This window comes from Salvelinus alpinus, chromosome 6, assembly GCF_045679555.1.
Source record: "Salvelinus alpinus chromosome 6, SLU_Salpinus.1, whole genome shotgun sequence".
NCBI lineage: Eukaryota > Metazoa > Chordata > Actinopteri > Salmoniformes > Salmonidae > Salvelinus > Salvelinus alpinus.
This window is the reverse complement of record NC_092091.1, coordinates 56,051,215-56,075,569: the sequence shown is the minus strand read 5'-3', so window position 1 is coordinate 56,075,569 and position 24,355 is coordinate 56,051,215. Positions and strand designations below refer to the sequence as shown.

At 42.9% G+C, this 24,355-nt stretch overlaps 1 protein-coding gene across 1 annotated transcript; it reads right to left on the bottom strand.

Annotated features, from left to right (window-relative positions):
* Positions 1 to 551: 551 nt before the first annotated feature.
* Positions 552 to 24,354, bottom strand: LOC139578935 (SLAM family member 5-like). Its single transcript, XM_071407084.1, has 6 exons — positions 24,159 to 24,354; positions 11,506 to 11,829; positions 7,090 to 7,365; positions 6,842 to 6,961; positions 6,279 to 6,349; positions 552 to 5,217 (listed from the first exon to the last, which is right to left on the bottom strand). The coding sequence occupies exons 1-6, from the start codon at positions 24,208 to 24,210 to the stop codon at positions 5,098 to 5,100; spliced, it is 963 nt and encodes a 320-aa protein (XP_071263185.1). The 5' UTR covers positions 24,211 to 24,354; the 3' UTR covers positions 552 to 5,097.
* Between the last annotated feature and the right edge of the window lies 1 nt (position 24,355).

Genomic DNA, 24,355 nt, shown 5'->3' with positions numbered 1-24,355 from the left:
CTAAAACTTTGCACATACTGTGCTGCCATGTAGTGGCCAAAATCTAAATTGCGCCTGGGCTGAAATAATACATTATGGCCTTTCTCTTGCATTTCAAAGATGATGGTACAAAAAAATACAAAACACGTTTTTTTATTTGTATTATCTTTCACCAGATCTAATGTGTTAAATTCTCCTACATTCATTTCACAGTTCCACAAACTTCAAAGTGTTTCCTTTCAAATCCTATCAAGAAAATGCATATCCTTGCTTCAGGTCCTAAACTATAGGCAGTTAGACTTGAGTTTGTCACTAGGCGAAAATTTAAAAAAAGGGGAGGATCCTTAAATTAACAACAATTTGCTGACACATGATTTAAGTTACACTTACAATATACAGTACACAGGCTCAGAGTACAAAATAGTGTGTATGTACAGTACACTGAAATATAAAAACATTCAACCACTAGATGTGTAAAATACATTAGAAGAAAAACGAATTGTTTCCTTGAAAGCAATGCTTGAACTTTAATAGGATTAGTCATCATTATTTTCAAATTAGAAATGTACAGCTGCCTGGCAATAAAAGTAACAGGAAAGAAGGTCTCAAATACACTTAAACTCACTAAATCAAGAAACACAGTTGAAAACCACCCAACAATTACAGTTGTCCCTCCAAATTTGACCCAAGAAGTAGGCTACATTTGGTATCTGGTATTTTATTAGGATCCCCATTAGCTGTTGCAAAAGCAGCAGCTACTCTTCCTCAGGTCAACACAAAACATAACATATTATACAACGGGTGGGTAGAATCCTGAATGCTGATTGGTTAAATTAACATTCCAGACGGTGTCTATTCCACAGGTTCCCTCCAGCTAAATCTATGACGTTAAAATGCCTATTTACTCTGTTCCATCTGACTGCGCAATCCACTGTCTCATCAGCCCATGCAGGGAAGTTATACATTTGATTTCTACTACAAAAAGTATCTACAGAACAGACAATACTGAAAAATAAATGTCACTAGAAAACAGCTTAAACAAATGCAGCTACTGTTGTTATTCTGTCTGCAATGTTTGACGTGACTGTAAGTTAGCCGTAGTTGGCTAGCTAGAAAGCAAGGGATAAGAACGTTGCCAGCCAGTATGGCAATGGAACATTAAGAACGAACGACTGGGTCGCGTCAATAGATACAGAATGAAAAGACTGAACGACTGGGTCGCATCTGTGACAAATGAACCAATAGAATGAACGACCAGCAACCCTAAATTTGTTTCGGGACTATACCTTGTGGAAGGATGAAATAGTATGAATAAATTCATCAAAATAACATATGAAAATATGTCAATCAATATTTGAATATGTTGGTAACCCGTTGTAAAAAAGTGATAATGCCCTCAAGCCTAACACCCGTGCAAATATATCCTCTAAACACCGGCTTTTCGGGCATTATCACTTAAAAAAACAAAAACATTAATAGACAATATAGACAGCTGAACTACATCAATGTACATCAAAAAAAGGCACATGTAGCTTACATATTAATACATACACACAAACTATCTAGATCAAACTTAAAATCCAGAATCTGGAGGTTGTGTGTTTCTGGAGAAATGTCTCTGAAGAAATGTTGCCAATCTTAAACTCTTGAATGCAGCTATGGCTGCAACGACTGACAGTTTTCAGAGGTATGTTGTAGCAGTACATTCTTAGTTTACAAAAATAAAAATGACAACAAAAATATAAACAATGGAGTAAACTTAAATAATATTTTGGGTTGTGATAAGGTAAGTGTATTTTTCAAGCATGAATGGGTGATTAACGACCACTTAATATTAGGAAATATCCCAGATTGTATACCTTACTGAAGAATGGCTCCGAAGGAGATGGCTTCCGTTTTACGATCCAGTTACCAATTGTGCTATTTTATGTTTTTTTGTGTTATTTGTAAGTTATTTTGTACTTATTTTTCCTCCACTGTCTTATGACCGAAAAGAGCTTCTAGATATCAGGACAACGATTACTCACCCCATACTGGAGGAATACTTTTTCTTCAACGAGTCGGACGGGGGGGGATTTACATCAGACGCTCGACAGGGCACTCATCCCCGTCATTCGCAGGAGAACGGGATGGAGGTATCGTGGACGAAGATCCGGGTGCCTTGTTAGGATATGTCGCCGAGAGGGTAATCTACCTTTACAAAACGGTCCTTTTAGCCAACGTACAATCAATCGATAATAAAATAGACAAACTACGATCATGTATATCCTACCAATGGGACATTAAAAACTAATATCTTATGTTTCACCGAGTCGTGGTTGAACGACGACATGAATAACATACAAATGGCGGGTTTTAAGCTTTTTCGGCAGGGTAGAACAGGCCTCTGGTAAGACAAGGGCTGGCGATCTATGTATATTTGTAAACAGCAGCTGGTGCACAAAATCTAAGGAACATTCAAAGTTTTGCTCACTTGAAGTAGAATATCTTATAAGAAATACCGCAATGCCCTTAGACAAACCATCAAACAGGCAAAGTGTCAATACAGGACAAAGATTGAATCGTACTAAACCGACTCCGACGCTCGTCGGATGTGGCAGGGCTTGCAAACTATTACAGACTACAAAGGGAAGCACAGCCGTGAGCTTCCCAGTGACAAGAGCCTACCAGACGAGCTAAATTACTTCTATGCTCGCTTCGAGGCAAGTAACACTGAAGCATGAATGAGAGATTTAGCTGTTCCGGACGACTGTGTGATCACGCTCTCCGTAGCCAATGTGAGTAAGACCTTTAAACAGGTCAACATTCACAAGGCCGCAGGGCCAGATGGATTACCAGAATGAGTACTCTGAGCATGCGCTGACCAACTGGCAATTGTCTACACAGACATGTTCAACTTCTCCCTGTCTGTGTCTGTAATACCAACATGTTTTAAGCAGACCACCATAGTGCTTGTGCCCAAGAACACTAAGGTAACCTGCTTAAATTACTACCGACCCGTAGCACTCACGTCTGTAGCCATGAAGTGCTTTGAAAGGCTCGTCATGGCTCAAATCAACACCATTTTTCCAGAAACCCTGGACCCACTCCAATTTCCATACCGCCCCAACAGATCCACAGATGATGCAATCTCTATTGCACTCCACACTGCCCTTTCCCACTTTGACAAAAGGAACATCTATGTGAGAATGCTATTCATTGACTACAGCTCAGCGTTCAACACCATAGTGCCCTCAAAGCTCATCACTAAGCTAAGGACCCTGGGACTAAACACCTCCCTCTGCAACTGGATCCTGGACTTCCTGACGGGCCACCCCCAGGTGGTAAGGGTAGGTAACAACACATCTGACACGCTGAGTGCTAAGTCCCCTCCAGTACTCCCTGTTCATTCATGACTGCCCGGCCAGGGACGACTCCAACACCATCATTAAGTTTCCCGATGACACAACAGTGGTAGGCCTGATCACCGACAATGATGAGACAGCCTATAGGGAGGAGGTCAGAGACCTAGCCGTGTAGTGCCAGGACAACAACCTCTCCCTCAATGTGATCAAGACAAAGGAGATGATTGTGGACTACAGGAAAAGGAGGACCGAGCAAGCCCCAATTCTCACTGACGGGGCTGTAGTGGAGCAGGTTGGGCGCTTCAAGTTCCTTGGTGTCCACATCACCAACAAACTGACATTGTCCAAGGACACCAAGACAGTCATGAAGAGGTCACGACAAAACCTATTCTACCTCAGGAGACTGAAAAGATTTGGCATGGGTCCTCAGATCCTCAAAAGGTTCAACAGCTGCACCATCAAGAGCATCCTGTCTGGTATGGCCTACTGCTCAGCCTCCGACAACAAGGCACAACAGCGGGTAGTGCGTACGGCTCTGTACATCACTGGGGCCAAGCTTCCTGCCATCCAGGACCTCTATACCAGGCGCTGTCAGAGGAAGGCCCTAAAGATGGTCCAAGACTCCAGCCACCCTAGTCATAGACTGTTATCTCTGCTACCACATGGTAAGCGGTACCGGAGCACCAGGTCTAGGTCCAAGAGGCTTCTAAACAGCTTCTACACCCAAGCCATAAGACTCCTGAACATCTAATCAAATGGCTACACAGACTATTTGCATTGCCCCACCCTGCCCCCTTTTACACTGCTGCTACTCTGTTATTATCTATGCATTGTCACTTTAATAACTCTACCTACATGTACCTAAAACCTCAATTACCTAGACTAACATTGACTCTGTACCGGTGCCCCCTGTATATAGCCTCGCTAATGTTATTTTACTGCATTTCTTTAATTATTTGTTATTTCTTATTCATATATTTTCTTATGTATTTTTTTGTTATTAGAATTTTTTTCTTAACTGCATTGTTGGTTAGGGCTTGTAAGTAAGCATTTCACTGTTGTATTCGGCGCATGTAACAAATAAAATAAGATTTGATTTGAACTTCACTTAATCACGTCTGCATTTTGCGAAAAGCAATATGAGTAAAATGTCACCAAAGATAATTTTCTGAGTCAAAAGGCAAAAAGATCTATCCCTCTACATGGTGAAAGGAAAAATTTCCATGTGGACTTTGTTTCCAACGTAACCTAATAGCCATCGCTTCTAAGGTGTAGGTGGATTTATCTCACCAAACATCTGCTTTTTTATGTACACAGCTGCTATCCACTGACAAGCTAAACAATGACCAGCTATAAAAGATACAGGGGAGGCACCAACATGCAAACAGAACAGACAGAACTGAAAAGAAGCTTTGGACCAGCAGTAGCATAGCAAACACACTAGTGAATTGTATTAAAAGAGGTTCCATTTGCTTTAACCTATAAATTGGGACAATGGGCACTTGAAAAGAGGGATCATCCTACTAATAACCCTAGGCATAGTTATTGAATTTGTCTGCATCAGTGAATCTCATCGAGGCCCCAATTCAACAAAAGACTGTGATAACGACCAACAAAGGAAGTCTGAAATGATAACAGCACAATGGTTAAATGGGAACTTTTCAAGATGAATATTTACTATAATTTTGTCTCCGCTTTCACTATAGGATGTAACGCCTTCTCTTGGATGTGAATTATCATGTCACCCTCTCAGTAACTTGCTGTTCTCTATCCTTCATGCTGTGTCAACATCCTCGCTGGCAGCCATGCGATGTAACTGGAGTGTATCATAAACTAATGTCAGGTTTGTGTTGTCTCTAAGGACATCCAGCTCTGGTATACCTCTTCGCTCCTCCTAGACAGGGAGAGGGAAAAAGGTAGGGAGGGAAGGATTGAGAGGGACAAGGAAAGAGGAGCAGAGAGGGGGGGCGAGAAGAGGTGTAGGAAAGCACAAAAATAAATAAAAGTAAAAGGATCATGTTTCGTTATTAGATACTTTGCACCAGAGGAAGGAAACAACACAAGTCTGATGCTCTTGTCCATTTTCATTGTTCTGAACTAGGGAACTCAGTCAACACATCTTGGACCATTCCTAAGTCTAGTGGGAGGAACCACGAAGCCAAGTTTTATAAAGTCCACAGACTTGGAAAATACTGTTAAAAACATGGGAAGATCAAAGGCATTACTATACTGAACAAAAATATAAATGCAACTTGCAACAATTTCTAAGATTTTACTGTGTTACAGTTCAAATAAGGAAATCAGTCAATTGAAATAAATTCATTAGGCTCTAATCAATGGATTTGACTTGACTGGGCAAGGGCGCAGCAATGGGTGGGCCTGGGGGGCATAGGTCCACCCACTTGGAAGATAGGCCCACCCACGCGGGAGCCAGGCCCAGACAATCAGAATGAGTTTCCACACAAAAGGGCTTTATTACAGACATATATACTCCTCAGGGCATAGGTCCACCCATTGCTGCACCCTTGCCCAGTCATGTGAATTCCTTACATGAACTGTAACTCAGTAAAATCTTAGAAATTGTTGCAAGTTGCATTTATATTTTTGTTCAGTATAGTAATGTCTTTGATCTTCCTGTGGCTTTTACAGTATTTGCCAAGTCTGTGGACTTTATAAAACTTGGCTTTGTGGTTCCTCCCAATAGATTTGGAAATGGTCCTAGATGTGATGACTTGAGTTACTTCCTGCAGAACAATGAGAATAGACAAGAGAGCGTCAGACTTGTCTTGTTTCCTTCCTCTGGTACAAAGTATCTAATAATGAAATGTGATCCTTTTTCTTCTTCTTTGCTTTCCTACTGGCACAAAGATAAATGCTACAGTTGTAGCCATGAGGGCTGCTAAAGCTGCTGTATTACATCTCCTATGTTCATCAGCCTGTAGTATTATTACTAACCTGTTTTTTTGTTGGTTTAATGTGAGTTATCTCTGCATAGTGAATGACATCTTGCTCTCTTTCAGGTGAATCTATAAAGGCAAATAAAGTAAATGAAATATACAGTGTGGGTGAGAGTAACTGACAGATATGTACAAATGCTCACCCCCATGACAGGTTCTACAAACACTAAGGACTCATGTTACTATGGGTACCTGTGTCTGTGCTAGAGGTCTTTTTGGCACCAGAGAAGCTATAATGTAAATATTGTCAGGGTGTGCTTGTGTGTGTGTGTGCCTTCTGCTTTTTCAACATTTAGAGAAGTGGTCTGAGACAATGCAACTGTCTGACCAAGCAGAGGAAAGGGGAAAGGGAATACCTAGTCAGTTGTACAACTGAATGCATTCAACTGAAATGGGTCTTCCGCATTTAACCCAACATGAAGTGTGAAAGATAGACCACATCATTTGACCTGCATCTGTTGTTCAGGCAAACATGTCCTACCTATTCCAAAACACGATCCTTGATAATTAAAAAAGGTTGTGCACAAGGAGAATGACCTCACCCACCTACAAGATTAATACCTGTTTTTGAGTGTCCGTTTCTCCTCTTCTTACGATAGATTGCAAGTCCAACAAGTCCTGAAGCAACCAAAACGCAGATTACAGCAATAATAAGAGAACCTCGAGTCCTCTCATCACCATCTGAAGTAAAAAGAGAGAAAAAAATATTGGGATTCATAAAATGAGCTCTACCATACGTATTGCTTCATATATAAGTTGGTATTGTCTGGATATCTGCAATGTAACATTGCTACTGTACATGTTTTTACCTGTCACCTTGGAGGGATCACTCTCTATACAGGGATTTGGAACAACAGCTGTCTCCTTGCTGACTGGGTTGGCAGCCTCACATCTGTAAGAGTCTCTGGTCTGTACATCCACCTTGAGAGGTAGAGAGAGGGTGATGTTGAGGTCAGGGCTGCTCGTCTGGTTGAGTTTCTCCTCTCCTCGGTACCAGGACAAGTTCACATCTCTCCCGTTCTCCACAGAACACACCACACTACAGGAGCTGCTGTCATGGACTGTCACTTGAGGTTTGGACAGAACTGGAAGACAAATAATAAATACATGGGAATTGGTGAAATGGTACTTTGGCAAAGAGCAGTTGCTACATCCATTTTTGATCTTATACATTAATGATTTGCAGCCATTGATTCTTGAAGAATATAACTTAAACTGTTGAAGTCAGAAGATTACATAAAGCTTAGCCAAATACATTTAAACTCAGTCTTTCACAATTTCTGAGATTTAATCCAAATAAAAATTCCCTGTCAGTGAGTCAGGTTTGTAGGCCTCCTTGCTCGCACACGCTTTTTCAGTTCTGCCCACAAATGTTCTATAGGATTGAGGTCAGAGCTTTGTGATGGCCACTCCAATACCTTGACTTTGTTGTCCTTAAGCCATTTTGCCACAACTTTGGAAGTATGCTTGGGGTCATTGTCCATTTGGAAGACCCATTTGCGACCAAGCTTCAACTTCCTGACTGATGTATTGAGATGTTGCTTCAATATATCCACATAGTTTTCCTGCTTCATGATGCCATCTATTTTGTGAAGTGCACCAGTCCCTCCTGCAGCAAAGCACCCCCACAACATGATGCTGCCACCCCCGTGCTTCACGGTTGGGATGGTGTTCTTTGGCTTGCAAGCCTCCCCCTTTTTCCTCCAAACATAACAATGGTCATTATGGCCAAGCAGTTCTATTTTTTTTTTATCAAATCAGAGAGCATTTCTCCAAAAAGTATGATCTTTGTCCCCACGTGCAGTTGCAAACCATTTTCAGGCTTTTTTTATGGCGGTTTTGGAGCAGTGGCTTTTTCCTTGCTGAGCGGCCTTTCATGTTATGTCGATATAGGACTCGTTTTACTGTGGATATAGATACTTTTGTACCTGTTTCCTCTAGCATCTTCACAAGGTCCTTTGCTGTTGTTCTGGGATTGATTTGCATTTTTTGCACCAAAGTACCCATGGTGTTTAAACTTGCGTACTATTGTTTGTAGAGATGAATGTGTTACCTTCAGGCATTTGGAAATTGCTCCCAAGGATGAACCAGACTTGTGGAGGTCTACAATTATTTTTCTGAAGTCTTGGCTGATTTCTTATGATTTTCCCATGATATCCAGCAAAGAGGCACTGCGTTTGAAGGTAGGCTTTGAAATACATCCACAGGTACACCTCCAATTGACTCAAATGTTGTCAATTAGCCTATCAGAAGCTTCTAAAGCCATGACATCATTTTCTGGAATGTTCCAAGCTATTTAAATGCACAGTCAACTTAGTGTATGTAAACTTCTGATCCACTGGAATTGTGATACAGTGAAATATAAGTGAAATAATCTTGCACAAAGTAGATATCCTTACCGACTTGCCAAAATGGCTGCAGGAGCAGTATTGAGTAGCTTGGATGAAAGGTGCACAGAGGTGCCCAGAGTAAACGGCCTGCTCCTATGTCATAGTTGCTAGTATATGCATATTATTATTAGTATTGGATAGAAAACACTCTGAAGTTTCTAAAACTGTTTGAATTATGTCTGTGAGTATAACAGAACTCATATGGCAGGAAAATACCTGAGAACTTCCACTTCCTGTTTGGATTTTTTCTGTGGGTGCCAGATTTTCAACCAAGCTCTCATTGAAATTACAGCGAGTTTCCACTTCCTACGGCTTCCACTAGATGTCAACAGTCAATAGAACTTTGTCTGATGACTCTAATGTGAAGGGGGGCCGAAGGAGACAGGAATTAGTGACCAAAGCCACGAGTTGGTCACGCATTGAAGAGGCGCGTTCACGTGTTCTCCGTTCCATCGGTCAACTGAAGTCAATGTAATTCTCCGGTTGGAACGTTATTCAAGATGTATGTTAACAACATTCTAAAGATTGATTCAGTACATCGTTTGACATGTTTCTACTGACTGTAACGGAACCTTTGGACATTTCGTCACGTTATAGTGGACGCGCTTTGTGACTTTGGGTTGGGCGTTTGGTAAACAATTCCAAAGTAGCTAATTGGACATAAATAACGGACATTATCGAACAAATCAAGCATTTATTGTGGACCTGGGATTCCTATGAATTCTGATGAATTCATCAAAGGTAAGGAAACATTTATCATGTATTTTCTGGTTTCTGTTGAGTCCAACATGGCGGATAATTTGGCTATTGTTCTGAGCTCCGTCTCAGATTATTGCATGGTTTATTTTTCCGTAAAGTTTTTTTGAAATCTGACACAGCGGTTGCATTAAGGAGAGGTATATCTATAATTCCATGTGTATAACTTGTATTATCATCTACATTTATGATGAGTATTTCTGTTGAAACGATGTGGCTATGCAAAATCACTTGATGTTTTTGGAACTAGTGAATCTAATGCGCCAATGTAAACTTAGATTTTTTTATATAAATATGAACTTAATCAAACAAAACATGCATGTATTGTGTAACATGAAGTCCTATGAGTGTCGTCTGATGAAGATAATCAAAGGTTAGTGATAAATTTTCTCTATTTCTGGTTTTTGTGAAAGCTATCTTTCGCTGGAAAAATGGCTGTGCTTATTGTGGTTTTGTGGTAACCTAACATAATCGTTTGTAGTGCTTTCGCTGAAAAGCATATATGAAATCGGACACTTTGGTGGGATTAACAACAACACATGTACAGTGGGGCAAAAAAGTATTTAGTCAGCCACCAATTGTGCAAGTTCTCCCACTTAAAAAGATGAGAGAGGCCTGTAATTTTCATCATAGGTACACTTCAACTATGACAGACAAAATGAGAAAAAAAAATCCAGACAATCACATTGTAGGATTTTTTATTTATTTATTTGCAAATTATGGTGGAAAATAAGTATTTGGTCACCTACAAACAAGCAAGATTTCTGGCACTCACAGACCTGTAACTTCTTCTTTAAGAGGCTCCTCTGTCCTCCACTCGTTACCTGTGTTAATGGCACCTGCTTGAACTTGTTATCAGTATAAAAGACACCTGTCCACAACCTCAAACAGTCAAACTCCAAACTCCACTATGGCCAAGACCAAAGAGCTGTCAAAGGACACCAGAAACTAAATTGTAGACCTGCACCAGGCTGGGAAGACGGAATCTGCAATAGGTAAGCAGCTTGGTTTGAAGAAATCAACTTTGGGAGCAATTATTAGGAAATGGAAGACATACAAGACCACTGATAATCTCCCTCGATCTGGGGCTCCACGCAAGATCTCACCCCGTGGGGTCAAAATGATCACAAGAACGGTGAGCAAAAATCCCAGAACCACACGGGGGACCTAGTGAATGAAAGTTTTGAATCCGGCGTTGTTTTGCGTATCAATTCATAAACCATGTGCCATGGAATGGGTACATCGAAAATCTCTTCCCAACTATTTTGCAATTTATATGGCACCGCTGTCAGTTTTTTGGTCCTTAAATGAAATTGGTATATGTTTTTATTTATCACACTTTTCTTTAACCATTTATGTTCTTTAATATAGGGCCGACATACAAGTTCCTTACTTTTTTCCCCTTCTACTTGCCTCTTCCATTTTTGTGGTAATACTGCAATTAATTGGTTGTAATTTTGGGTAGAGCAGACATTTCCATATGTCTGTGTTAGCTGCATGTGTGACATAACTCCACCAGTCCTATTTATGACATCATTCACAAAAATTACACCTTTTTTAAACATTTCTTCGATAAATACAGTTTTTTTTATCAATTACTATATTTGAATTTAACCACAATATTTGTTGTACTATTTGTTCCGTCCTTTCAGGTGGATTAAACTGAAATTGCAACCAACTGCCTCATGAGCTTAGTTCCCGTCAGAAAACCCATCAGCTTGTTTTACTCCAGTGTTTGTAAACAAAGAAATTGTAAACAAACACTATATAGTCTAAAAACATGGTTACAACTATAATTGTTATATAATGGTTGATCAGTCTTTGCATGCACAGCTCTGTCTATGAATTTGAATGGTTACATTTCTCCAGCCCCATCACTCAGCTTTTTTCCGAACCAATAGTGACCACTTTAGTATTGTTTCTACTGCTGATTTCTACTGCTGACAATCACACACACACACACACACACACACACACACACACACACACACACACACACACACACACACACACACACACACACACACACACACACACACACACACACACACACACACACCCACACACACACACACTTACAGTACACTGTCAGCTGAAATATACGTGTCGTCTTCTCTTCATCTCCATCTACATTCTCCACAGTATAAACCCCAGAATCATCTATTTGTAGGTCTGTCAAAGTGAAGAATCCAGTATCATTGTTCCATTGAAGGCGGTTTTTAAATCTCTTCACAAGGTTGGTATTACTTTGTTTAACAGGGTACACCTGTGCAATGTTGCCAAGGTGTCCATACATTAAATTGCCAGACTTCAACACCTTCTCTGGAAAAGAGAGAGACTTTCCCACGATGCCTTTCACCTGCCAAGTCTCAGGTTGGGCTGAATGCTGGGCTGAGCAGAGTACTGTGGAGAGAAAGAGAGACTTAATATCAACGCATTGACTTAAATATAATAGTTCTTCTCTAAAAACATAGCAATGTAGCAATTTACAGTTTCTCGATTTCTTGAGAAAATGTGTCAAAACTGAATTAACTTTTTCTAAACAATTAACATGTAGACCCAAACTGAAACACGCTGGACAAAATGACACATTTCAAATGCAGTATGTCTCAAAACATTAAACACATGACATAAAATCAACTACCTCCATCAAAACATACAACTTGTTATCTAATGAAAAGTTTTTTGAAAAGTTATTTCAAATGGCACAATAAATACTAACAACTATCAATATACCCTAACAGGGTTAACCCTCTTTTATATTTCTGTGCCATTTGTTGATACTATAATTATAGTATGCACTATAAAAGACAACTAAACATACAACAGCATGGGCTGTATTCTTTTTTCCTGAAATAATTTGACCAAAGATGACCGATGCAGAAAGAATGTCACTCAAGCACATGAATATCCAGAAACAAAAGGCTTTATTTCACCTTTTTCCATGTTGTTCTTTACAATATTCAGTGATGCTGTACAGTATATATAGAGAATACAAATAAAATACACCAAGCTAACAAATCACTGCAAGAACAAAGAAATGTAAAAAAGGCCACACCAATACAGTATACACTACATTCAGTCCATTCACTCTTGTCAGTCAGGCCACATGTTTTCATCAACATCACACTGGATGTTTTCCCTTGCAATGCAGCGAGGAAAACATCTCCTTGCATGGCACATCCACACTTGGCAGTTCTCTGCAGTAATTGCCATACAACTGACATTCATTGTCTCTAGGAGGGACATCTGGTCATGTGGACGGTAATCATAAACTTTCCACCTCCACTCATCTGAACCACTCTTCCTCTATGGGCCCATCTACCTCTCCTTTCTCCTTGCCCTCGGCCTCTTACTTGGTCCATTCTTGCAAATAGCAACTCAGAGGTGAGTGACCTCTTTAATCCATGAATAAGGACTGATTGCTCAGTGAACAATTGTGTAAAGTGTGCACGCATGCAGAAGAAGTTCACATTCATGGGAGTAATTTGTATCAGCTGTCACCAAATGTTTTGCGTCTTTTGTAGTGAGTTGTGTTTACTGTTTTGCAAAAATGTGCTTAGCATTTGCATTTTGTGTGGAAGCAATGAATAATACTGTTGTGCTCATTAGATTATGATCTAATGAGTCCGGGTTAGGTTGATTAGAGAGGTTACCATTCCCCTGGGCATGGTGACGCAGGGGGGTCACGAGGAGAGAATCAGTCTCTTCCTCATTGACTCTCCTGCATTTCCCGTGGTACTAGGCCTTCCCGGGTTAGCTCGTCATCACCCCACCATTTCATGGCAACAAAGGGCTCTCACGGGGTGGTCGCGAGAGTGCTCAGGGAGGTGTTTAGGGGTTTCCGTTGGTGCTACTACGGTGGAAAGTCCAGACCAGGTCTCCACCTTGAGCATTCCCCCCGAATATGCCGATTTGGCTCTCGCCTTCTCCAAAAAGAAGGAGACTCAATTACCACCCCATCGACGGGGGGATTGTGCAATAAATCTCCTGGTAGACGTCGCACTTCCCAGGAGTAACGTGTATCCCCTGTCACAGGCAGAGACGGCAGGTATGGAAACATATGTCTCCAAATCCTTGCATCAGGGGTAGATTTGGTCCTCCACTTCAACCTCCTCCTCGAGTTTATTTTTTGTGAAGAAGGAGGGAGGTCTGTGCCCATGTAATGCCTACCGAGGCCTAAATCAGATCACTGTGAGGTACAGTTTCCCGCTACCTCTTATCGCCACTGTGATTGAGTCAATGCACGGGGCGCGCTTCTTCACCAAATTAGATCTCAGGAGCGCTTACAACCTGGTGCGTATCCGGGAGGGAGACGAGTGGAAGACGGCGTTCAGTACCACCTCAGGGCACTATGAGTACCTCGTCATGCCGTACAGGTTGATGAATGCTCCATTAGTATTCCAAGCCTTTGTAGACGAGATTTTCAGGGTCCTGCACGGGCCGGGTTTAGTGGTGTATATTGATGACATTCTGTTATACTCCGCTACACGCGCCGAGCATGTGTCCTTGGTGCGCAGGGTGCTTGGTCGACTTTTGGAGCATGACCTGTACGTCAAGGCTGAGAAATGTATTTTCTTCCAACAGTCCTTCTCCTTCCTAGGGTGCCACATTTCCACCTCGGGGGTGGAGATGGAGAGTGACCGCATTTCAGCCGTGCGTATTTGGCCGACTTCCACCACGGTAAAGGAGGTGTAGCGGTTTCTAGGGTTTGCCAATTACTACCGGAGGTTTATCCGGGGTTTTGGTCAGGTAGCGGCTGCCATTACCTCACTGATGAAGGGGGGACCGGTACGTTTGCAGTGGTCGGCTGAGGCGGACAGGACTTTTGGTCACCTGAGGGCTCTGTTTACCTCGGCTCCCGTGCTGGCCCATCCGTATCCCTCTTTGGCGTTGATAGTGGAGGTGGACGTGTCCAAGGCTGGGATTGGAGCGTGCTCTCTCAGCGCTCAGGTACGCCACCGAAGCTCCGCCCCTGTGCCTTCTTCTCGAGGAAGCTCAGCCCGGCGGAGCGAAACTATGACGTGGGGGACCGGGAGCTGTTGGCTGTCGTCAAGGCTCTAACGGCGTGGAGACATTGGCTTGAGGGGGCTAAACACCCTTTTCTCAACTGGACTGATCACCGCAATCTAGAGTACATCCGGGCAGCGAGGATACTGAACCCTCGCCAGCCCAGATGGGCCATGTTTTTCACCCGTTTTGTTTTCACCCTTTCGTACAGGCCAGGTTCCCAGAACGTGAAGGCAGATGCACTGTCCCGGCTGTATGACACAGAGGAGCGGCCCATGGATCCCACCCCCCTACTCCCGGCCTCCTGCCTGGTGTCACCGGTAGTGTTGGAGCTGGACGCGGACATTGAGCAGGCGTTACGTGCAGAGCCCACTCCTCTCCAGTGTCCCGCTGGGCATCTGTACGTTCCGTCTGCTGTCCATGACCGGCTGATCTATTGGGCCCACACGTCACCTTCCTATGGTCATCCAGGCATCGGTCGGACGGTGCGCTGTCTGAGTGGGAAGTACTGGTGGCCCACTTTGATTAAGGACGTGATGGTTTATGTTTCCTCTTGCTCGGTGTGCGCGCAGTGTAAAGCTCCTAGGCACCTACCCAGAGGTAAGTTACACCCCTTACCCGTTCCACAATGGCCATGGTCGCACCTGTCGATCGATTTCCTGACCGATCTCCCCCATCACAGGGAAACACCACGATCCTGGTTGTTGTGAATTGTTTCTCTAAGTCCTGCCATCTCCTTCCTCTGCCCGGTCTCCCTACGGCCCTACAGACTGCGGAGGCCTTGTTTACGCACGTCTTCCGGCACTACGTGGTGCCTGAGGATATAGTGTCTGATCAGGTTTCTCAGTTCACTTCGAGGGTCTGGAGGGCGTTCATGGAACGTCTGGGGGTCTCGATCAGCCTTACCTCAGGTTTTCACCCTGAGAGTAAGGGGCAGGTGGAGAGAGTTAACCAGGATGTGGGTAGGTTTCTGCGGTCTTATTGCCAGGACCGGCCAGGGGAGTGGGCGGCGTTCGTGCCCTGGGCAGAGATGGCCCAGAACTCGCTTCGCCACTCCTCCACTAACCTCTGCCCCTTCCAGTGCATACTGGGGTACCAGCCGGTTCTGGCTCCTTGGCATCAGAGTCAGACCGAAGCTCCTGCGGTGGACGACTGGTTTCGGCGCACGGAGGAGACATGGGACGCCGCCCATGTTCACCTTCAGCGCGCCGTGCTGTGTCAGAAAGCCAGCGCAGACCATCACCGCAGTGAGGCACCGGGTCTGGCTCTCGACCCGAAACCTGCCCCTCCGCCTGCCCTGCCGGCTGCTGGGTCCACGGTTTGTGGGGCCGTTCAAAGTCCTGAGGAGACTGAACAAGATGTATTACAGGTTACAGCTCCCCCCGATTACCGTATTAACCCCTCGTTCCATGTGTCTCTCCTCAGGCCGGTGGTGGCTGGTCCGCTCCAGGAGTCTGAGGTGCGGGAGGTTCCTCCGCCCCCTCTGGACATCGAGGGGGCCCCGGCGTACACCGTTCGCTCCATACTGGATTCGAAGCATTGTGCGAGGGGCCTTCAGTACCTCGTGGAGTGGGAGGGGTACGGTCCGGAGGAGAGATGCTGGGTTTCGGTGGAGGTTATGTTGGACCCTTCAATGCTGCGGGAGTTCCACCGTCTCCGTCCGGACCGCCCTGCACCTCGCCCTCCTGGTCGTCCCTGAGGCCGGTGACGGCGCGCTGCTGGAGCCGCGCATCAAGGGGGGGTACTCTCATGACTTAAGTCGAAGTCGGTTCCTCTCCTTGTTCGGGCAGAGTTCAGCGGTCGACGTCAGCAGCTTTCTAGCCATCACCGATCCACCTTTTATTTTTCCATTTGTCTTGTCTTGTTTTTCTACACACCTGGTTTCAATTCCCTCAGTATTAGATGTGTATATTACCCTCTGTTCCCCCCATGTCTGTGTGTGGAATTGTTTGTTGTTTTGTGTATGTGCATGCTAGACTGGTTTGCGCTGGGTTATGTCAACCCATTTTGTGTTTAGTGTTCTTAGTGCCGTGTGTTTTGTTCGCCAAAATAAAAGTCTCCTTTGGCTACCCAACTTCTGCTCTCCTGCGCCTGACTCCCTTACAGCCAGTTACGCATACCTAACACTTACCAAGAGAACATCCCTGGTCATCCATACTGCCTCTGATCTGATGACTCACTAAACACATGCTTCCTTTGTAAATTATGTCTGAGTGTTGGTGCGTGCCCCTGGCTATCCATAAATTTAAATAAACAAGAATATTATGCTGTCTGCTTTGCTAAATATAAGGAATTAGAAATGATTTAGACTTTTACTTTTGATACTTAAGTATATTTTGGAAATTACCTTTACTTTTGATACTTAAGTATATTTCAAACCAAATACTTTTAGACTTTTACTCAAGTAGTACTTTACTGGGTGACTTTCAATTTTACTTAATTAATTTTCTATTAAGGTATCTGTACTTTTACTCAAGTGATGACAATTCGGTACCTTTTCCACCCCTGCTTAATTTAAAACCAGTGATGCTGCCGAGATGGTGCTATGCCTTGGTCTGAAGCCTGACTGATGCTCATTTAGAATATATTTTGTAGCTAGCAAAGGTCTAAGGTGACAGTTGATTAGAGATTCAACAATTTTGTCAAACTGGTCCTTGACTAAAAAACACTTTCAATTAAAATGTTCATTCTTAATTTGTATCTGGGAAACCAGCCCTAAATGTCTACATTGACGTGGCGCTCTGTGTTTTTCTATGTCTATTTGTTTTCCTGCTCATCCAGGATAAGCAAACACTGACATACAAAAACAAAGGTTCAACTGTTCAATAAAGTGTTAAAACACATGTATTTTGTAAAAAAAACTATTGCATCTATCTGCCACAATTTTGTTAGTGTCGGAAACAGCTCAAACTGTTATGTTAGGCTATAGAACTATTTAACAATTAACAAATCACAAAAATACGTGTGTGTGTGTATTATAACGTTCAGAATATACAGTAGGCCTATAACAAAATAGAGAAACACATTAATCTTAGTCAAAATGGACCAGGACAAAAGAGGAAAAAAGATCTTTGCATGCATGACTTGTTAAACCAAACTGTAACTTCAGAACTGGCCTCAATATATTTTCTACTGGCTAAAGCCAGCGGCATGATTTTATATTGTTTATATAGTGCACTGAGGATAGGAAACTCTGTCACCACTGATAAATCCACTATAATTGAGAATTTCAATAAGCATTTTTCTACGGCTGGCCATGCTTTCCACCTGGCCACCCCTACTCCGGTCAACAGCACTGCACCCCCCACAGCAACTCGCCCAAGCCTTCCCCATTTCTCCTTCTCCCAAATCCAGTCAGCTGATGTTCTGAAAGAGCTGCAAAATCTGGACCACCACAAATCAGCCGGGCTAGATAATCTGGACCCTTTCTAAAATTATCTGCCGAAATTGTTGCAACTCCTATTACTAGCCTGTTCAACCTCTCTTTCGTGTCGTCTGAGATTCCCAAAGATTGGAAAGCAGCTGCGGTCATCCCCCTCTTCAAAGGGGGGGACACTCTTGACCCAAACTGCTACAGACCTATATCTATCCTACCCTGCCTTTCTAAGGTCTTCGAAAGCCAAGTTAACAAACAGATCACCGACCATTTCGAATCCCACCGTACCTTCTCCGCTATGCAATCTGGTTTCAGAGCTGGTCATGGGTGCACCTCAGCCACGCTCAAGGTCCTAAACGATATCTTAACCGCCATCGATAAGAAACAATACTATGCAGCCGTATTCATTGACCTGGCCAAGGCTTTCGACTCTGTCAATCACCACATTCTTATTGGCAGACTCAACAGCCTTGGCTTCTCAAATGATTGCCTCGCCTGGTTCACCAACTACTTCTCTGATAGAGTTCAGTGTGTCAAATCTGAGGGCCTGTTGTCCGGGCCTCTGGCAGTCTCTATGGGGGTGCCACAGGGTTCAATTCTTGGGCTGACTCTCTTCTCTGTATAAATCAATGATGTCGCTCTTGCTGCTGGTGAGTCTCTGATCCACCTCTACGCAGACGACACCATTCTGTATACTTCTGGCCCTTCTTTGGACACTGTGTTAACTTCTTTGGGACTGGGGGGCAGTATTGAGTAGCTTGGATAATAAGGTGCCCAAAGTAAACTGCCTAGTACTCAGGCCCAAAAGCTAATATATGCATATTATTATTACCGTTTGAATGATATCTGTGAGTATAACAGAACTCATATGGCAGGCAAAACTCTGAGAAAAAATCCAAACAGGAAGTGAGAATTCTGAGACTGGTCGATGTTAATGTCATCGCCTATTCAATTCCCTGTAATATATGGATATGTTTGCACTTCCTACGCCTTCCACTAGATGTCAACAGTCTAGAACGCTGAATGAAGCCTCAATTGTGATGTGGGGCCGGATGGGAAGTGTTTCAGTCATTGGTCTGGCAGATTGCCAGTTCTTGCTCACGCGCTTTCCTCATGAAAACGCCTTGCGTTCCATTACTTATACATACATGAAGGAATATCTTCTCTCTCAAGAAACCAACACTCGACCCCTCTGATGTCAATCTACAGACCGGTATCCCTTTATTTTCTTTCCAAAACACTTCAGCGTGCGGTCTCTGACAAACTCTCTTGTTATCTCTCTCAGAACGATCTTCTTGACCCTAACCAGATGACTCTCTCTCTCATCCCACTAGATCTATCCTCTGCCTTCGCCAACGTGGACCATCAGATCCTCCTCTCCACCCTCTCAGGGTTAGGCGTCTCAGGCTCCTGGATTGCATCCTACCTGGCAGGTCGCTCCTACCAGGTGGCGTGGAGAGGATCTGTGTCTGAACCACGTCCACTCACTACTGGTGTCCCACAGGGTTCGGTTCTCTCCTCTTTTCTCTTTACACAAAGTCACTCGGCTCTGTCATATCCTCACATGGTCTCTCCTATCATTGCTATGCGTATGACACACAACTGCTCTTTTCCTTCCAACTTGTGACACCCAAGTGGCAACATGCATCTCTGTGTGCCTGTCAGACATCTAGGCTTAGATGTCGGCCAACCACCTCAAGCTCAACCTTGACAAAACGGAGTAGATCTTCCTTCCGGGAAAGGCCTTTGCGTGACACTGTAAACATCAAAGAAGTCCTAAATAAATGAATTATTTAGGCTATATTCATATTATTTCAAGGCTATAGCCTGCCATTTGAGAAACTAATTGTGAAGCATTTGTGACACTACAGGAAGGCAGGAGCGCTCAGCATTTCAATAACACATCAACAACAGCACTTTAAAACCTCTACGGCACATATGTCAGAGTCAAGGCCCGCGGGCCACATCCGGCCCGCGAGAAGGTTTTTTACGGCCCCTGGGATGATCTTGATTTATTATTAGAACCGGCCCGCAGACCGCAGCAAGCCGGCAGCCCGCAGATCTTTTACACGCACCAATACTACATTTCCCACAATGCAACGGTGACGCACCGAGCAGTAGGCTGCTTCATTTCAATATTTATTGGCGCCATCACGGTTGACAACTCCATTGTGTCCTCCTCCCAGAGCGCTAAGAACCTTGGCGTGATCCTGGACAACACCCTGTCGTTCTCAACTCACATCAAGGCGGTGACCCGTTCCTGTAGGTTCATGCTCTACAACATTCGCAGAGTACGACCCTGCCTCACACAGGAAGCGGCGCAGGTCCTAATCCAGGCACTTGTCATCTCCCGTCTGGATTACTGCAACTCGCTGTTGGCTGGGCTCCCTGCCTGTGCCATTAAACCCCTACAACTCATCCAGAACGCCGCAGTCATCGTCTGGTGTGTACAGTACAGTGAAGGCATTCAAAACCAAGCTGACTCTGTGGGAGACGCAGATGCGGAAAGAAAATTTGAGCCACTTTCCCAGCTGCCAGACCATGAAAGAGAAGCTCTCTACCACTGGCGTTCCAGTCGAAGCGCGCAGTCGGCTGACAAGACCATAGGTATGCTTGCCGCTGACTTTCGACGCCGATTTGCTGACTTTGAGGCACGAAAAAGCAGGCTGGAACTGCTCCGTAACCCATTCAGGCTGCTGACGTGGCAGGCTCACCACCAAACCTCCAAACGGAGTTGATTGACCTCCAATGCGATGATGCACTGAGGGCAAAACATGCGGCAGTGGGTGCTGCGGAGTTCGCCCGTTTCCTCCCCGACACAATGCCCCAGCTGCGCATCCAGGCTACTCAAACGTTGTCCATGCTTGGCAGCACATACCTGTGTGAACAACTGTTTTCTTTGATGAACCTGAACAAAACATCACACAGAAGTCGGCTTACTGCTGAACACCTCCACTCAATTCTGAGGATTTCCTCAGCTCAGAGCCTTACCCCGAACATTGATGAACTTGTGGAAAAGATGGGACACCACCAAGTATCACCCTCAACCTCAAACAAGTGAACATTACTGTGCAATCACATATTTAGAGTTTTTACTCAGTTCAAGTTTAAAAGTTAAAGTTTAATATTTGTTTTCACTGCATGTTACTTCTCCTTAAACAAAGTGTTGTTTTTGATTAATAGATTTTTGCACTTTATTTTATTGTATTTCAATCCAATTATATTTTAAAAATATTTCAGTTGAGTGGATGATAGAAAATTGCTATTATTGTTTTTTTCTTTGAAGTAAATTTAGCCCACTTTTGCTAAAATAGAAAATATAGGCTACTGATGGTGCCTTGAATACCGGTTTCTTTCATTTAATGTTCATGTTATGGGGATTTTTATATAAAGGAAATTTGTCTTTTGTGTCTGTTGAAAATTAAAGATTACTGACAGAGCCATAAGAAAATATTGCTTTATTTATCTGATCATATTGGAATATATTTGTTAGGTTTTCAGTAGGTTCAATTAGGTTCACTAGACTATATGCGTCATTTAAAAAATTTTCAATGAACATTCGAACAGTCCGGCCCTCGGCTTGTAGCTAAATTTTTTATTTGGCCCTCCGTCCATTTGACTTTGACACCCCTGCTCTACGGGATCGGTGTGCCTAAACCGGGACAGTTGTTGTTCAATTCGCGATAATGTGATTAGAATGAAGTTGTAAACAACAGCCAACTTTCTGGGACATAGACATGTCTTATATGGGCAGGAAGCTTACATTCTTGTTAACCTAACTGCAGTGTCCAATTTACGGTAGCTATCACGGCAAACTTTTATCAAGGCAACTCCTTGCAGACTTGATGCAACATTTTGTGTAGTGATGTAATTCTTCACTGGATCAGTCTGAAACTTTGCACACATACTGCTGCCATGTTGAAGACAACATTGAAATTACAAATAGAGTCATATCTCAATGTATGGCCTTGCATGTTTTTTTGATTGTATTATCTTTTACAGATCTAATGTGTTACATTCTCCTACATTAATTTCACATTTCCACAAACGTCAAAGTGTTTCTTTTCAAATGGTAACAAGAATATTAATATCCTTGCTTTAGGTCCTGAGCTATAGGCAGTTAGATTTGGGTATGCCATTGGAGGAGAAAATCGATCCTTAGCAACATGCCTATGTATTTTGCATTTAGACATAATAAATATACATTTCCAATAACAATTACTTAGAATTAAACAACAATACAAAAAAAAATGCTTTATTAAGCTATACAGTCATTCTACAGTGCCTTTGAATTAACTTTAAGAAACACGAGTTTGTCCAGTCTTTGGTTTGAGTATCATGTGGTGAGCTATGCATGCCTAATTTGTTAATTTAGCATAGCAGATGCTCTTATATTCCCATGTCCTCGGTCAACACAAATCTATTTTGTAACAACAATATCATGGAATAAAATATAATAAATTAGTAGATAGTTTCCTAGGTGTAAAAAAAGTTACAAGGTCATATACTGTAGGCATACCTGATGATAGGCGGCTCTGTGTTAAAACACATTTATTTTTCTCAAATTCGACGATTAGATACTTCAGATGTAACTGGTTCCTTTTTACACTGTTAGCACTGTTCCTAATCCTCTTTTTTAACAACCTGTATTGAAATCACAACCTCTCTGGTGCTGCAGCAGGCGCTCATTCATTGTCTTGCTCTGGTGTGATATTAAAAGATTCTGCTTGTCTCCAGTCATGTAATATGAAGTAGAATTGCATAAATGTGTTTAAAAAAGGCAATATCTTCTCAGAATTCAAATAAGATGATAGATTCATGCAGTGCTTTTGTTATAATGGAGATCTTTTCCCCCCTACTCTTGTCCGCGGTGGAATGTGAATCCACAACCGTCTGACAACTTTGGGATGTAGGCTAATGCTTACAAAATGAAGAACAGTTTCTATAACTACATATCTAAAGGCTCTGGTCTGTCCTGGTATTGAGGGTAAACGGTAGGCATGTTCTCTGCTATCCACTTTGTTTCATTTTGGGTACAGAGGAGGGTCACTTGTCTTTTTTCAATATATTTTACTGAAGGGTCATCCATTTTCATTTCAGAGTGGTCCGATTTTCTTACAGAGAGGTCCGATGAACTTACAGTCCCTTAACAGTTCACAAGCACCTCAGTCAAGGAACTGAAGATAGATCTGACAGACAAAACCAAAACCTGAAAACCCACATCATTTCCTTCTCACACTACATCTTAAATACTTTGAGGGCTTGTTTCCCAGGCACATATTAGGCCTTGTCCTGGACTAAAACCCTATTTTAATGAAGATTCTACATTGTGCATACTTTTTAGTCCAGGGCTTAATCTGTATCCAGGAAACAGGCCCTGAACATTTGATAAACAGGGTTCTTCATTTTGTTGATGGACCTATGCTCATTGTCATTCAATGATACAACACCATGGAGGAGATTCCCAACTCTAGTTCTTATCATGCCAATAATGTTTTAAAACATCATACAAATCATTAACACATTTGTTCATGTTACAGTTTCAGAAAAGGGAAGTTGTTCAAGAGCAGCGCTTTAGGCAAGTTGGACAAACATCTAATGCAGTGAGTTGATAAAATCTTGTTACCAAGAGGAAATGCTCTCTCTTCTCCATCCTGAACACAGAGGGGAATGACGTGTGTGAGCTCACGTTCAAGCCCAACATTCAAATAAGAGGCAAATTGGTTGCGGTCAGATCACTAGTCCCAGAGAAACAGATAACAAAGTCACCTTGAGTTACTCAAGTTGATCAACTTCGCTTTCTCTATGAGATACAACAGAGAGTTTGTCTGCACAATTTTATTTACACAACTGTTGTTAGGTGTAGCCATCAACGCTTGTGAACATAGCCACGCAAAATAGGGGTGCTATAGAACCCCCTGAAAAATGAAAAAGGGAAAAAACTAACAAAAAACAGCGCCCAGCGCCCACCATCCTACTGCTTTCTGCGGCTATACTTGTGTAATTGCTTTTGCACATAAAATCTCCCTACAACCTTATCAAATGGGTCGATGCCTCCTTTTATATCAGTTGTGTAACTTGAGGGTGTACGCTACGCCTGGAACAACAGTGGAAGTCCCATAACATTGTATAAAGCATCAGGTAGCCTAGCCTGCAGATATAGTAATTACATTTGGGAACATAACTAATAAGGCTAATAAGTCTACATGTACAGCTTACCTATATATATTTGACATTTCTGTATCGCATGGAAAAATGTCTAAAGGTGTCACAAATGAGTTTAAACACAGCTGTCTCTAGTCTCCAGTCTCTACAACCACAGTCACAATAATCAAGGGGCACATACCGAAGAGATGCAGTAGCGTCACCTTCAGTTTTTTTCTTTGAGAAAACAGCATTGTAGCCTACAGTCCATACAATCATCCAACTGGTTCCACTCAATCAACTACAAATAACGTGACATAGTCTGAGATACTCAACAAGAACGCCCAGACATTGAGTTTGTTAGTTTAAGCTGTCCCAGGGGCCGGGTGGGCGGAGTTT